At 36.7% G+C, this 17,181-nt stretch overlaps 1 protein-coding gene across 3 annotated transcripts in view; it reads left to right on the forward strand.

Annotated features, from left to right (window-relative positions):
* The window catches only part of FGF12 (fibroblast growth factor 12), a 563,174-nt gene that overhangs the window by 362,335 nt on the left and 183,658 nt on the right, over positions 1 to 17,181 (forward strand). For all 3 annotated transcript variants that reach the window (XM_034661117.1, XM_034661110.1, XM_002927247.4), the window contains one exon: positions 13,134 to 13,237. In XM_034661117.1, the coding sequence (XP_034517008.1) occupies positions 13,134 to 13,237 (104 nt within the window). The remainder of the gene's footprint in view (positions 1 to 13,133; positions 13,238 to 17,181) is intronic.

Below are 17,181 nucleotides of genomic sequence, written 5' to 3' on the forward strand. Positions count from 1 at the left end.
ACATTAGAATCACCAGGATGGCTTTAAAAAAACCTGATGCCCAGGTCAATAAAATCAGAATCTCTGAGGATGGGACCAAGGCATCAGTATTTTAAAATAACACAGATGATTCTGACATGCAGTGAAGTGCAAGAACAGTGACTTCTTCTAGAACATTGCTTCTTGTACTGTAGTGGGCATCAGAATCACGTGGAGGGCTTGATAAACTACTGGTTTTGGGGCCCTTCCTCCCAGAATTTTTGAATCAGTAGGTCTGGAAGAAGGGCTGAATGTTTGTATTTCTAACAAGTTCATAAGACCACACTTTGAGAACCACTGCGCCTGAACAGTGCTTCTTGAATCTTAGGTGCCTAGTAATCATTTGGGAATCTTGTGAACATACAAATTGATTCGGTAGGTCTTGGTGGGCCCGAGATTCTGCCTTTCCTGTAAGCTGCAGGAGATTTGTCTACTCACTGGTAAGGTTCGATAAGCAACAACAACATCTGGGAGCTGGTTAGAACTACCCCCAGACCTACTGAATATGAAATTGCTTTTTAGCAGTGCTGCACATTGGAATCATGTGAGGAATTAAAAAAAATATTGATACCTAGATTCAATCCCAGAGACTTTTATTTAGTTGGTATGGGAGTGGCCAAGGTAAATCAGAATTTAAAAGCAAACAAACAAAACTCCCAGAAGGTAGTAATATGCAGCGAAAAACTTGGGACAGAGTTATACAATAAGATATTATTGTTAAGTACCCTGCAAATCATTGCTGTCCCTTTATGGAATGTTCCTTGAGATCGTATCATAAAAAAAGCTGGAGATGACAAGTAAACAGCCCCTCCTGGGTCCACAGCAGACATCACTCAATTCTTTTGCTTTTGTTTTCATTTGTTTTGTTTAGACATCACTATAGTTTTACAACAGTCATCGTGGCCTAACTTCAGATATCTTCTTAAGACATAGTTTTGGGAGGCTACGACAGAATGACTGGAGTTTCACATATGCCTGCTGTATGCAGACTTCATCTCCATTAACACCAACATATTGAGGGAGACGTGTGTTCTAGTTACTAAGTTATGAATATGATTCCCATACAATTCCTGCTTTCTAGCTGCTCCTAGAATGGTAGATGAAGTTGAGATTGAACCTTTATGTAAAATAAAACGTAATAATGCCAGGTAGAACTGGTACTGCCAAGTGATTAGGGAAAAAAAAATCAGTAGATTTCAGAGATGGAAGAGAGCTCCAAAAGCAATAGTGCTCAGAGAAAGTGGACTTTAAACAGCCTTGAAGAATAGGAACACAATATATAAGCTAAGATCAGGAGAACTTCATTTCAGATGAAGAGGCACGGAATCACCAAGTGGAGAAAGCTCCTTCCATCTTGGGGACAAATTAACTGACTAATGGGTCTAGCAAGGAAATTACATGGAGGTATCACAGGACCATGTTTTAGAGTGCTACCTGACACCTGGGAAGTTTACACTTTTATATTTTAGGACACGGGGAACCAAGGAATGTTACTGAGCAATTGCAATCGAATGATAGATGAGATGTACTTTGGAAAAATTTTGTATGTAGGGACAATAGGAGAAATGAGCCGAAACATTTTAAAGTATAGAATACTGATCCTCTTATTTTTCAAATTCTTTTTTCCTCCTCCATTTCTAAAAAAAAAAAATCTTACCACATTTATTTCTATAGATCCACTTAATTTTTTTGGAATGAAGCAGAAATATAATTTATATTTACATATTACACCATATCATAGATATTATATAGTATATATACATATATTAATCATGATCAGTAAATATAACATTTAGGTGTCAGTGTCAGTATAACTTGAGTGGAATTGTGAATGTTTCCTTGTGGCTTTTTCACTGACTTCCCACTATTTAAATGTAATTGCTCATCAGTATTGTGTGCACAAATTTTCAGAAGTGCTTTCTTGTTTTGGTAGTTAATGATAATGAAGGGCAGAGCTTCGGTTGTGCATGTCTAAACCATCTCGAAAGCAAGTAAGCTTTTGTTGTCTGTGTGTAATTTTAACTAAGGAACTAAAGGTTTTGTACTTTCTGAGTGGGAAATTTCTGCTTGGCTGACAAATTCTTTTTAAGGCTTCCAAATGTATTTATTATAGTTCCATTTTTTCCCCTCACTTCCTTTACAACTACTTAGATTGTTGTTACTAGAAATTCTCTCTTATTTCTCAAGAGCAACACTATTTTATAGCCTTATGGCCACTAGAACCTAGGTTCACATCCTAGTCCTTTCTTGGCTGTCTTCATGACCTTGGGAAAACCACATCTTCGAGATTCAGTGCCCTCATCCGATGATTGCAGAGTTCACATGTGGAGTTATTTTTTCCTATTTTATAGACTTTCACCACTATGACTGCAGGTACCAAGTCTGTCTTTTACGTCAGTGTATTACAAGTGCCTAGCACAGTGTCTGGAGTATATGTGATGAATTAATGAATAAACCTAATAGGCCGTAATGTCAATTTTGGCAACTTAGTGTTTGATGGAAGATTTGTGGAAGATGTAAATCTAAAACCTTTGAAATATGAAAGATTTCTTGGAGGATGTTTCTGCCCTTTGATCTGGACTGACACCTGCGCTGTTCTGAGTTCTTCATGTGGACCATAAGACAAGTCTGATGTGTAAGACAAAGTGGCTGCAGAGGATGAGTGGTGATGGGCATTTGCTTTCATTATCGATGGTGACATGCTTCATTTTTCATCTTAAGAAAAAGAATGACATGGAATTGACTTGTTAATTATGCTAGTTTTTGAACACTTCTGAAGTAACACAGGAAAGGTTCTATGATACTATCAGGTTTAAAAACCAATGGCAGGCTTTCTGCCAGAGTTAAGGCAACATTTCTACTAGCTTCTGCCCAAGAAAGGGATCATGATGTTGCTCATTTTCACTATGTTGAAAATTCACAATGTTTGCTATCGGCCAATGCTTAGAAAAACAATGTTAAGTCTCTAAGCCCCAAACCACTCATCAGTTCCAGATGTCGGTAAATTTAGGGGAGAAAATAAATCAGACAATTGGATTATTTGACCAATTGTTTATAAGGTAAGGCATCAGACTGAAAGCACTGAATCACCATACCCTAAAGTATGTTTTTATATTGTTTTCATTGTTTTATTTTAAATACATAGTTATATTTGCTCACTGAATCTTAAATATATAAGATGAAATATGTTGCTTTTTTTTCGGCCATGATATCTTAAGAAACTTATGAGATAATGATGACCCAAGCGTCCCTTACCCCCCACCCATTGAGAAAGCTCTAGCTACATCAGCAATGATACTTTGTACTTTACTTTTATAGTTTAACAAGTATTTTAAAAATACTATCTTAACTCATCATCATACCAAGTCAGTGAAACATTCAGAGTGGACACGAAGCCTCAGTGAGGTTACATTACTTCTAGTCACCAAGGTCACAAAGCTGTTAAATGGTAGAACTACAGCTCATGACTGAGACCTGTATCCTCCAAGTTCAGTCTTCATCCTACTCTTGTTTCCTTAAAAGCTAAAGTAGGGGCTATCATATCTTTCCCTTAAATTCTGGAAGGAAAGCTATTTTAGAGAGTTAAGCTCAATGACCACAATTGTTTAAGCTTCTACTGTGCAGTGTACCTTGAATGAAAAAAAATGTATTTCATGTTCTCGAAAAATTCCTTGTTTGCTCATAGATTCAGGCAAACATATAAATATGAAAAAGCAATGTGGTAAGTGTTGGGTAATGGTGTGGAATTAGAATGAGGCAGCAATTAATTTGCCTGAATGAATACTCTGTTATACCATAATTTTTATGACCACTTCTGTGTTGGAGGAGTTAAGAGCCCAGACATCTATCTCTTAGATTGTTAACTATTCTATGAGATTTTCCTATTGAAAGTGAAGAGGGGGAAGAATTGACCTCAGTAAATGATAAATAAAGGCCAGAAATAAATACTATTTTCATGACTAATGAAAAACCATTCAAGTGACTTACAAATATCACCATAAATACTATAATTACAAATGTTATTACAGGAGACTATAGGATTATAAGGAAAAATAACCTAGTGCCAACTTGATTTTAGGTTCAGATTTTTGTAGGATATGATATTATTCACACTGTAATGAAGTATCTTTATTGAGAACATTTTGGTGGGTTGGAAATTATAATTTTCAAGACAATCTGATATTGAGAGTACACAGATTATAAACCCAAATATCTGTATTCTCTCTCATTATCTTCCACTGTAAATTTAACTTGGGTTTTTAGTAGGTCGCGGAATGCATGTTTTCCATTGCCTATTCTTCAGGTTCAACCCAGAATTTGGAAACACGACATTATGCTCTTTTATACCTGTTCACTATTACAAGCAATAAGGAAGCCGTCCTTACAAGTTGCTTGGGAAGATACCAGATTTACCTGTTGTAAAGAAGAGTTCATAATGAGTTCATAATTTTTTCTCCCTCCTTTCTCTTTCTTTTCCCCTCTTCCTCTTCTCCTTCTCCTTTGTATCTTCATTGGTTGTCATGGTAAATGCTGTCTGATGTGTTTTGGATTGACTGCTACCTTTTTTGTCATGGGAATTGTGTGGATAACAGTCAGGTAGAAGTTAAGTTGGATAAGAACAGAACACTTTTACAAGGTACTTTTTTCAGGTCCAGTATAATTTTATAAGAAGTCTAATATCTTGATTGTAACAGATTTCCCCAAACTCTTCCTTTCTTCTTCCTTCCTTCTAAAACCCGCTTCAGCGTTCACACACACCAGCCCCATGCATCCTGTGATTTTGTTCTCTCAAACTTTGTGTCATGTAAATTTTCTGGCCCCTTTAGATTCCGTATTTAAATATATTCTACATGTGGTAAATATTGTCAGTTTTTTCTTGTCTGCTTAATTTCTTGCATGCTTTTCTTGCATGCTTAATTTTCTTGGATGCTGGAAATACAACCAAGAAAAGCTATGCATAAGGAAGCTTAAAAAGAAACCACTGCTGATTCATTTATTTATTTGGCAAATATTGGATAGTGGCTTGTGAGACCAGGATGCTATATGCTGGGCAACAAGGATAATAATAACAACAGTTTCCAGGGCTTTCGAGTTGCCCACAGAATAGTAGGAACCTCAGGAAGGATTACAGGTGAAGGTTTATCCTCCAGGGACCACATCTGTTGGCTACATCACTATTTCCCTGTCCTAAGCACGACATGTGGCATATACTAAGTGCTCAACAGATATTTATGGAAAGAATACATGGTTTTGGAGCAGAGACGTGATAGAGATACTTACAAGATTTCATATGAGAGTTCACATGGCTAAGGCTATGGAATCATACCCTAAAGTTTAGGATGACAATTTTCATTCCCTTCTTTATTCACTTGGTACCCAAAAAAGAAGTTGGAACTTTTTATACCCTGAAATAAAGCCAAGTAGTGAGATACTTATTTTAAAAGTGACATTTTACATGTCAGAATGCCTAGCATGATTCCTGAAAAAAAGTAGGCATTCCATGAATATAATCTTTTTAGGTTTTCCTTCCTCATGTGTTACTTTTCTTTCATCCTCTCCTGCCACTTAAATTTCAACCTGAGACTGACTGAAATTTTGTAGGTACTAAAAGTTATGCAATTTTAGGTATTCCCTTAGAAAATTAAGTGGGAAAATAAGTCACAAAAGATCAAATTTTAAAAAGCTGAAAGCTATCACAAAGATGATAAGATCTAGGGAAGGTTAATATTTTAATTAATTACTTGATGGATGCAAGTCTGTGCATTTCTTTTCCATTATTTGTGTGTATAACCTTTGAACATCTTTTCATATGACAACAATCTTGTAATTATTTCCTGAAAAAAATCATTCAGTCTTTCTTGTAGCATGATTCATCAAAAATTGTCCTTTATAATTTTATTTCAATTTATTAAAGTTTATTTTAGTTTCACAGCTCATCATTGGTAATATCATGTACATGTTGAGGATTGTTACCAATACGAGAATTTTTGGTTGTATGGTATCAGGGCATTTCAAATCCATCACCTATCTCCCCCAGTCAATAACTTTTGCTAGTCATTACAATATTACATTAATGCTGTGTATCCAGCAATCCCATAGCCTCCATGTCATGCAACAGCAGTGTTTATGTCTCATCTGTCTGGGGTGGTTGACAAGTAGCTCTGTAGATTTTGTCTTGGTTACGTATCTGGAGGTCAGCTATCTGTCAGTTGATCTAGAATTGCCTTGGCTGGATTACTGAGGCCACTTTGTGATGCTCTAAGTATCTTTCATCCTCTTCCTGGCACCAGTGGGTTAGTCTGTGCATGTTCTTAATGCAAAGGCAGAGGCAAAATGAGCGATGGGAAAAAATGAGCTCTTTTTCAGACTCTCCTTGCATTTGCTAACATCCTCTTGCCAGAGCAAGTCATGTGGTTGAGCCCCGTGTCAAGGGATAGGGCAGAATATCCTTCTAGAGCATTACAAATTTATATGGCAAAGCATATAAATGCAAGGAAAAGTAGAGAACTGAGTGTATCAATGCAATTCATCTACTAGATATTTTTTTTTTACCATTTTCCTTCATTCCTTAAACACACACACACACACACACACACACACACACACACGGTTCTCTTCAGGTGTATTTAACATACAAAAAACCCCAAATCTGTACATATTCGATGTATACAATTTGTTGAGTTTTGATATATGTATACCTTCAAGAAACCATTACTACAGTCAAGGTAATAAACATACCATCAGTTCCAAAATTTTCTTTGTGTCCCTTTGCTTTTCCTTTTTTTTTTTTTTTTGTGAGAACACTTAACATAAGATCTACTCGACATATTTTTTTTAAGTGCACAATTTAGTATTGTTAACTATAGGCACCATGTTGTACAGCAGATCGCGAGAACTTACGCATCTTGCATCACTGAAACTTTATATCCTCTGAATAACAACTACCCATTGGCCCCTCCTTCTAGCTCCTGGCAACCTCCATTCTACTCTCTGCTCTCATGAGTTTAATTATTTTAGATACATCATGTTAGTGGAATAATGCAGTGGAGTAATGCTAGGACTAGCTTATTTCACTTAGCACAATGTCCTCCTGATTCATCTGTGTTATTGCATATGACAAGATTTTCTTTTTTTTAAATGCTGAATAATATTCCATTATATGTATATACTGCATTGTCTTTTTCCAATGAGCCATCCATGGACATTTAAATTATTTGTATATCTTTATTATTGTAAATAATGCTGCAATGAACATTGGAGGGCGTATATGTTTTTGAGATCCTGATTTCAACTTTTTCCATATATCCCAGGAATGGGATTGCTAGATCGTATGGTGGTTCTGTATTTAAATTTTGAGGAACCTCCATACTATTTTCTATATTGCCTGTACCATTCTACATTCCCATCAGTAGTATACAAATTTCCCAATTTCTCCACATCCTTGTCAACACTATTTATCTATCTATCTATCTATCTATCTATCTATCTATCTATCTATCTATCTTTTATTTAAGAGTGGCCATTTGAACAGGTATGAGGTGGTATCTCATTATAGTTTTAATTTGCATTCCCTGGTGAGTAATGATGTTAAACATTTTTCATGTACCTATTGGTCATTTGTATATTGTCTTTGGAGATGTGTCTGTTCAAGTCTTTTGGTGATTTTTTAATTGGGTTATTTGGGTTTTTGCTATTGAGTTGTAGAAGTTACTTTATATGTAAGATATTAACACCTTATCAGTTATAGAGTCTGCAGATATTTTCCCCCCATTTTTCAGGTTGCCTTTTAATTCAGTTGATTGTTTCCTTTGCTTTGCAAAAGGTTTTTGGTTTGCTGTAGTCCCACTTGTCTAGTTTTGCTTTTGTTGCCCACTTCTGGTGTTATATGCAAGAAATCACTGCAGAGACCAACGCCAACAAATTTTCCCTCTATATTTTCTTCTGGGAGTTTTATAGTTTCAGGTCTTATGTTTGGATTTCTAATCCATTTTGAGTTGTTTTTGTGTGTAGTATAAAATAGGGGTCCAATTTCATTCTTTTGGATGTTGATATCCAGTTTTTCTAGCACCATTTGTTGAAGAAACTATCCTTTCCCCTCATTACCCTTTTCAAACCATTTTTCCATGTGGTTTGGTGATTGAGTTTCATATGGATCCCAAGAATACCAATTCCATCATTTCACTTTTCAAAATACAAGAGTTAGATTTACGTAAAGGTTTAGAATGAGATATTCCTTTAGGAAAGGACAAGATTGAGAAAATGCCTGAATATCAGATTCAGTGCTTGGACTCTCTTTGGCTTATAATGGTAGTCTTCAGCAAATGTTTACTGGGATCCTGAATAGAAATAGAATTTATTCTACTCTGTATATTCTCTCAATCTGTCTCTTTCTCTCTGTTTCTGTCTCTCTGTTTTTTTCTTCCCTCTCTCCTTTTCTCCATATTATATAAGTGTGTCTTAGATGTGATATTTGTTTGGAGAACTTACAGTCTACCTGTGGTTAGGACAGAAACATGTTTTTTTTTTTTTTAATGGAAGAAAATTATAAATTGTGGTGAAAATTATCTAGATTCAGGACAAGGGCAGCTTAGAAGTGAGAGAAAGCACTTGGTATTTGGTGTGTCATTTCAAGCATGGCAGGGGTTTCAAAATGAAGCTATAGCAAGAAGAACATTCCAAGCACAGAGAATGTAGTAAGCAAAAATATGGGGTTAAAAGTAGGAAGAGGGCAATCAAATTACTAGAACCAGTAAATAAATATATTAGAAGGAATAGTATCATGTAGCAGAAATGTATGCAGTGTGTATATATAACTGTTACTATCAGGCTGAGATGTTTTTAAGTTTTTAATTTCTTTTTTGTCTTAAAAAACACTTTTATTCCAATAAGAAAACCACAAATTCTGGAAATGTGTCTTTTCATGACTCTTATGATCAATAACATTTATTGAATATAAAATATGTACGTATAACTGGGGTAGAAATTACAGAGACCTACCCTCAGAAGTCTTTCATTTTAGGGATGAAGACAGATGTGTAAATAAATGGTTATAATACCATGTTCCAAATGCTCTTACAGAGATCTACCGATGAATTACGCAATCATAGAAAAGGAAACAGCCATCTCAAAAGGGTTTGGGTTGGACTCATGGTGCGACTGAATAGTGAAGACAGGTTTTTCAAAAAGAGAGAACAAAAGAAAAGAAACTTTAGCCTCATTAAAGATCAAGGGGAACTCAGGAAATGGGAAAATTCTATAAAGTCAGTTATGGTGAATGGAATGAGTAGCCGGTGATCAACTTCCAAATGCCATTTGAAGCCAGATTGCAAAGGGTGCTGAGGGTCAGGGTAGAGACTTCGTGCAGTCCCTAGAGGTTGTAAGCAGAGGAATGGCCTGATGAGATGCAAGGGGCTTGAACAATGGTGTGGCCTGCTTACTATGAGTTAGGCCTGTGGCTTGGAGGGTGGAGAGGAAGACTGGAGACGTGGGAGGAATTCTTGTGAGTAGCAAAGGACTCCTGTGAGCTAGAGCCTGTGTGCTACAATGAAGATAAATCACAGATAAGGATACATCATTTGCCACTTTTCAAGATTTTAGGAGGCAGATGCAGAGCCTCCCAGAGAGAGTTTCATTCCAGAATGTTTACTGATTTTTTTTTAACGGACTTGCTAAATCTCCTAAAGCATGCCATGTAAAAGCCATATCACTTTCCCATTCGTGTATGACTTTCACAGCTTCTTGCTTTTGTCCCTGCATAGCTTTAGTAATTTTCACGCTCTCCTCAGGTATGAACAGCTTTAGAGTTGCTTTGTGATAACTGTTTCAGCCAAATGGACCAATGTTCTTAGCATTTGTCCTGGGAAATCTTTAGGTTAGAAAGATATTCTGCACAATTTTGGATTTCATTGTTCTTTTTTATAAGATTGTCATGGAACTTGATACTTTCCAGTAGTTGCATTTATTTACCATGTAGAAGCACCTTACATTTAGTTGATACCTTACATATTAACTCTGCTTTCTTTAACAATCTCTGTCAGCTAGGATTAGGGTTGGCTCTGCATTACACAGACTAAAATAAAAGGCCTTATCTTTCTCACATGAAAGCCAGACCTAGGTAATTGAATGCTGGCCTGGTGCCATTGCCCTACAATGTCCTCAGAGACCCAGCTCCTTCCAGCTCACCTGTCACTGCTCCCTTGGGGGTAGCCCTTGTTTTCATGGTCTCAGATGATCCAGCCGCCACCCGCAACCCCCCCAATCCCAGTCCAAACAGCAATAACACAGAGGGTTGAGAAGAGGGTAAAGGGAACCTAGAAGCTGCCTTTAAGGAAAGAGTATTTAAGTATACAGAGACCTTTCTGCCAGCATCTCATTGGCCATTACTGAGTCCATAACTGCAGCCAGCTGCGTGATATGTAGAGAAATGTAGCTAAGTAGTCTGACTTTGTGAAAAGATAGGAATGGATACTAGGGGAAATTAAACTTAAAAAGGAAGAAGGAGGACACACAATATTTTAGGCAGATAACCATATGAGAGAGCCAGAAAACCTTTGTTCAGGTGCAGTTTCATTTGGGTTACCTCTCTGAACCTGTTTGGCCTTCTAAAAATTAGGATAATCATTCTGTCCTAAATAGTCCATAGTGGTGGTGTTTGAGGGCCAGATACAAAGATGAATTGATCAGTATTTTGAAAATTAAGCATTGCACAAAAATAAAGTATTAATTTTTTTGAAAGTATTAAGCAATCTTCTGAATATTAACCAATAGATATTAGTGAGATGATGTCAGTTGTTACATCAGACCTTATGGAACCTTATTTGACAAGCAAAAGAATCATAGAGTAATGACAAAGAACTCTAATATCCAGAGAACACCTCTCGGTTTATGAAACACTTTCAAGCATATGAGAATGCATTTGATTCTTCCGTAAACACTGTGCAGTAAGGGTTATTATGTTCATTTTACAGATGGGAAAATTAAAGCAGAGGTTAGATGAATGGCTCCAAGCCAAGTAGCTTCTGAGTGGTGAGTTTAGAAACTATGTTGTCTGCAAATCTCACACTTTTTTTGTAATCTGTTGCTGCTCGAATCTTTATGCGTCACGCGTCTTGTTTTCCATTTGGCAAAGTTTGGATCGCTGAGATTAGAGTGACAGACATTCAGATATTATCCCTATTTTATCCACATGGTGTTCATTCTCATGTCTCCCTAGTATGAATCAAATCCAATTTACCGGTCCCTTTCTGTACACATCCATTATCTTCCAGAACCACCTAAAGTCCTGTCCCACCAAAATGTTTTTCCGTACTTGGCTTACCCAAATTCGGCCCTTTCTTTAAGTGTCAGCCTGGGTCTCATCTTCCATGTGAGACATTTCCTGAATATTTCAGGCCACACAGATCTTCCATTTTCCTGAACTTCTGTAACATAGGGAATATATATAGAATGCATATATTATATTTAATTATAGAAAAAATTATACACTGTATCAGATTATTCCATATGTCTTAGCTTTCTCTCCCCAACTAGACTTTAAGGTCTTGTACTTCTTAAGTTATTTCAGTAGCACAAGGACAGTGGTAAGAACGTAGGAACAACAAAACCAGTTCAGATTCAAATGGAGCTAGCTAAGAATTCTTGAGCGTCTTGTAAGATCTAATCTCAGCTTTCATGACAAATGAGGAAACAGGTTCAAAGAGGCAGAGACTGGTCCAGTGTCAAGCACATCTAGGAATTAAAACATGCTATAGTAAACCTTTGGTCTCAGGCTTGATCCTCTACAACTGTCAACTGAACATTTGACTGGAAGCCAAATATGTGTGTGTGTGTGTGTGTGTGTGTGTGTGTGTGTGTGTTTATGTGTGGTTTAGCTTACCATCCCAAGTTGAGAGAAACCGAGAATAATCAGGCATTCCAAGTAGCCCTTGGGTGGATTTTCATACATTTTACATTCAAAACTAAGGAGATGACCAGAACTGATGGACATTTTATCAGTTGAAAAGAGGGATAAGAACTTCCAACTAAACCAGGATGTTAAAGTGAACTACAGATGCACGCTCTTATGCATGCAGCTGTGAACTATTTAGTCCATAGCCATGTTGTCATCTGTAGAGCCTGTATGATTACGTTCTTCTCTTATGTAATTAGAATTCTTTCAGGGAAGGGGCAATGTTTTATGCTTATGCTCATTTTATAATTGCACCAGTAACTAGAGTAGTCCTAGGGATATAATTCATAAAAATGCACTATTGGAAGAAAAATAGATTATCTTCTTGTTTTTCTGTCTGGTATTCGAGTACCTTCTCCAAGTGGATATGTAGACTGTTGAATGTTTTCAGAGATGGACCACTCAAATATTTAAAGACTACAAGCAGGTTCCCATTTCATCCTAGGATATTGAATTAAATTTAACAAGTTAATTTTTAATGGTTTTAGTGGTTTTGTGCATGTTTGTATAGATATGTGTGTATATGTGTGTATATATATACTCTGAGATATAAAATATATCAATTAGAGCTTAAGCTATCAATTATTGATCGATCTATTTATATATCTACATTTACATGTAGAAGAATTGAACTATAAAAAGAAATGCTCTCATTCCACCAACGTAGCTAAGAATAAGCCAGTGATTTTTATCTTTATCTTCTGTATTCAAGACAATGTTTAGGAGCACAGGGAAAAATCTGAAAATAAGATGCTCTTTCATAGGTTATAAAAATCACATTTTATTATTACTTATGTCCGCAATTATATTTTCTACTGTTGAGAATGTTTTGGTTCAAATTATTTATTTGTTTGAAAAAAATCATATTACACTGTTTGAGTATGTGCTCATTTTGTGAAACAAAACTGTGGGGCCCATATAGACCTTCTAATGGAATGTAACCCCTTTGCTACAGATGAGTTTATGGGATTTACCTGGGGTCATATAGGTAATTAAAGGTGGTGCAGAGACAAGAAGCCAGTTCTCCTCATCTCCTCAGTCTCCCCGTCTCTCCCCACTAACTTCAATTCATAGTTTTTAATTCTCGAAAGAGTCATCTTAAGAAGCAGGATAATTTATTCAGAAGGTCACTGATTCTTTCCTCTCTGTCTTCTTTTTTCCTCTCTAGCCCTCTTCAATCTAATTCCTGTGGGCCTGCGTGTGGTGGCTATCCAAGGGGTGAAGGCCAGCCTCTATGTGGCCATGAATGGTGAAGGCTATCTCTACAGCTCAGTAAGTACCTTGTAAAGTGTGTGTGTATGGGTGCGCGTGTGCTTGTGTGCCCACGTAACCTGGCACTGAGACCTAGTGAAGTAACCATTATTTTAGGGAAGAAAATGAGAAGTTGAAGTCATTTTAGATTTTTCTGAGCTAGTATGTCAGGATTTTATTAAGATTTTTACAATTTACAATGTAAAGAAACATGCCCTCTTGAGAAAGAGCTTGTTACTCACCATACAATATCAATTCTCTTCATCTGGCTTCTCCTTCTAGAGGGTATGTCAAGCTTTCGAATGTTACCTTTCTTTTTAATTCAAGAGGTAAAATGTTTTTCTTTTCTCCTGTCACTTCTCCTTTAAGCACAGAGGATGGTTTAAGAAGTTGAATTCTTCAGTTTGTCTGGGAGTCTTCTCTGTCTTGTGGAGAAAAAACTTTCAGAATAGGTTGTGTTTTGTTTGTATTTAATAGATCTGTTCAGTACCTAATACATCAGATTCCTGTCATAACCGGTCACTTCAAAGACCAGGTGAATTTATGGAATGAGCTCTGAATTAGGGGCTGGATATTTGAGTTTTATTTACATTTCAGTTACTATTTCTCTTTGGGCAAGTTACCTCCCCTCTTTGGCTTAATTTCTGGACCTATAACAGAGTGTGTTGGACACCATGTTATTTAACATCTCTTTTCAACCTTAAACTGACAAAATTCGGTAGCACCAGTGACTACGTTATGAGCACTGCCATATTTTAAAGTAGTTGACTCTCGTCTGATGCCTGTTGGACCCTCGAGATAATAATTTATGCACCGGGAGAGTGTGGCTGCACTGAATCTCATGTATATATATGATTTCTGTTCTCTCATTAGGGAATATGCTATTTGTAGTCCATGAAGAGATATCCTTGAAAATCATGGTTAAAGATTTCCACCCTTAATTTCTATGATCTCAGTAAACAGCATAGTTATTCAGGAAGTTCACTTATGCCTATGAGATTCTAAATTGAATATTAAATAGCTTTTATTAAACTCTTTTCATATTCAGTGAAATGAATCTCTGCTATACTATGCTTGCTTTTTAGTGATACGTCTGTCATTCATATTAGGATTTTTTAAGTTAGGATTTTATTCCTGAGCATATTCAGATATGCATTTACATTCATATACTAGATGTGTGCATGCACATTTTTTTCAACCGTTCTATTCGGTATAACACAGATAAATACATTTTGGTTAAAAGGAAAATGAGCTTTCAATCTTAATGTGCCATAATTCTAACAGTTCTTAATGTCCGCTTTTTGTGAATCTGTGTTTTAAATCTAAGAATTAAAATAAGCAAAGAAAAAGATTGTTTTTTTGAGTAATTCCAATTAGTTAAGCTTTAAAAAAAAGTTTTGGGGCGCCTTGGGCTCAGGTCACGATCTCAGGATTGTGGGATCAAGCCCCACATCCCACATTGGGCTCGGCTCACTGCTCAGCAGGGAGGCTGCTTCTCCCTCTGCCCCTCCTCCTCCCCATGTTGATGCAAATGGTGGGTATTCATCTTTTCTAAGAACTGAGTAATATTCCATTGTATATATGCACCACACCTTCTTTATCCATTCATCCGTTGAAGGGCATCACGGCTCCTTCCATAGTTTGGCTATTGTGGACATTGCTGCTGTGAACATTGGGGTGCATGTGCCCCTTCTTTTCACTACATCTGTATCTTTGGGGTAAATACCTAGTACTGCAATTGCTGGGTCATAGGGTAGCTCTATTTTTAACATCTTGAGGAACCTCCATACTATTTTCCAGAGTGACTGTACCAGCTTCCATTCCCACCAACAGTGTAAGAGCGTTCCCCTTTCTCCACATCCTCGCCGACATTTGTTGTTTTCTGCCTTGTTAATTTTTGCCATTCTTAGTGGTGTAAGGTAGTATCTCGTTGTTTTGATTTGTATTTCCCTGATGGCTGGTGATGTTGAACATTTTTTCATGTGCCTATAAGCCAGTTGCATGTCTTCTTTGGAGAAGTGTCTGTCGATGTCTTCTGCCCATTTTTTGACAGGATTATTTGGTTTTGGGGTGTTGTGTTTGAGAAGTTCTTTATCTATCTTGGATACCAGCCCTTTATCTGTAATGTCATTTGCAAATATCTTCTCCCATTCCATGTGTTCTCTCTTAGTTTTGTTGACTGTTTCCTTTGCTGTGCAGAAGCTTTTTATCTTGATGAAGTCCTAAAAGTTCATCTTTGCTTTTATTTCCCTTGCCTTTTGGAGATGTGTCTTGAAAGAAATTGCTGTGGCCAATGTCGAAGAGGTACTGCCTATGTTCTCCTCTAGGATTTTGATGAATTCCTGTCTCCCATTGAGGTCTTTCATCCATTATGAGTTTATCTTTATGTATGGCATAAGAGAATGGTCTAGTTTCATTTTTCTGTATGTAGCTGTCCAGTTTTCCCAGCACCACTTATTGAAGAGACTCTTTTTTCCATTGGATATTTTTTCCTGATTTGTCAAAGATTAGTTGACCATAGAGTTGAGGGTCCATTTCTGGAGCCTCTGTTCTGTTTAATTTTAAATGGTGGGCACAGGCCTGAAGATATTGTTTTAAGACTAGAGAAGGCTGATACTAGGGGAGGCAAACCTGAAAGACAAGAGAGCAAGGCTCCATCACTTCTGCAGTACTGAGTCCCTCTGTATGGCATGCCTCAGCAGGAGAGCACCAGCACATCCAGGGGCCCCGTGGTCAGTTAAAAGCGGGCTGTTAACATAGGCTTTCTTGAGGTGTTTTCGGTGTATATTAAGACTTGAGGTTTTCTTTGAAAAAGCAGTTTCCTACTTCATGTTAAATAGTGTGGTTAGGCACACCAATGGAGGCCATAGCCAGTATATGGCAGGGACGGGGGGTTGGCATGTGGCTGGGGGCAAACCCAGCTGGTCCTAAAGAAGCTACGTAGCGTCCAAATGGTATCATTTATCTAGTGTAATTCACCTGGTTTGTGTCCATTTTTAAACTGGGAATGAATTCCATTGTGACATCTGATTTCTCCCCCTCACCAGGAGGCGGGAGAATGGGAAAGATGGAGTGACTGCTGGGTAGCATAGAGTTAAAATTTTAAGATCCATTCTGAAAAAATCTGTGTTTTAATAGTGCAGTTTAATTCATGTGCATTTAATGAGATTGCTGATGCATCTGAATTTGTTTTTACCATTGTAGTTTGTATTTTTTTTTCTTTTGCTTCCAATGTTCTTTTTTTATTTCCTTGGTTTGACACTTTCTTTCTATTCTGTTTTTATACTTCTGCTAGTTTATAAATGTAGGTTATAATTCTATGTCTTTAGTGATTTACCCTTATTTTTTTTTAACATGCATATATAAGTATATAGTCTGCTAAATATTTTATTTTGTGTTTCTGTCCTCCTTCCCCAAAGCTGGTTGACCTTGGGATGTTGCCTTACCTAGTAAACACCACCATAGTTCTCGCCAATTTGATTAGTGACACTTTAAAAGAAAATCATATGCGTGATTACTTGTTACCCTATAGCTAATAGTTAAATTTACCAATCTTTAAAATAATTTCTATGCATATATTTTTTTGTTGTGTGTGCATATCAAATTTAGCCCCTCTGAAATTTATTTTTCTTCTAAAAGAAATCTTTGTTTTGAGTTGGAGGGTCTGTAGGTGGTGAATTCGTTTTTGTCATGGTGTCCATGAAAATGTCTTCTTTTCACTTTCACTCTTGAATTATAGTTCAGATAATTTTATGATTCCAGTAGACCTCTACTTTTTCCAGCACTTTGAAAATTATATTCCATTGGTTTCTGACATCTGTTGTTGACTATGAGAAGTGTGCTGTCAGTTGGATATTCTTTCCTTTGTAGGTAACTATATGGAAAAACATTTCCTTTTTATGTTTCATGTTTTACACATCCAACTTTAATATCTGTTGTGAATCTATCTCAGTTTATCTTGTTAG

Source organism: Ailuropoda melanoleuca, chromosome 1 (assembly GCF_002007445.2).
Source record: "Ailuropoda melanoleuca isolate Jingjing chromosome 1, ASM200744v2, whole genome shotgun sequence".
NCBI lineage: Eukaryota > Metazoa > Chordata > Mammalia > Carnivora > Ursidae > Ailuropoda > Ailuropoda melanoleuca.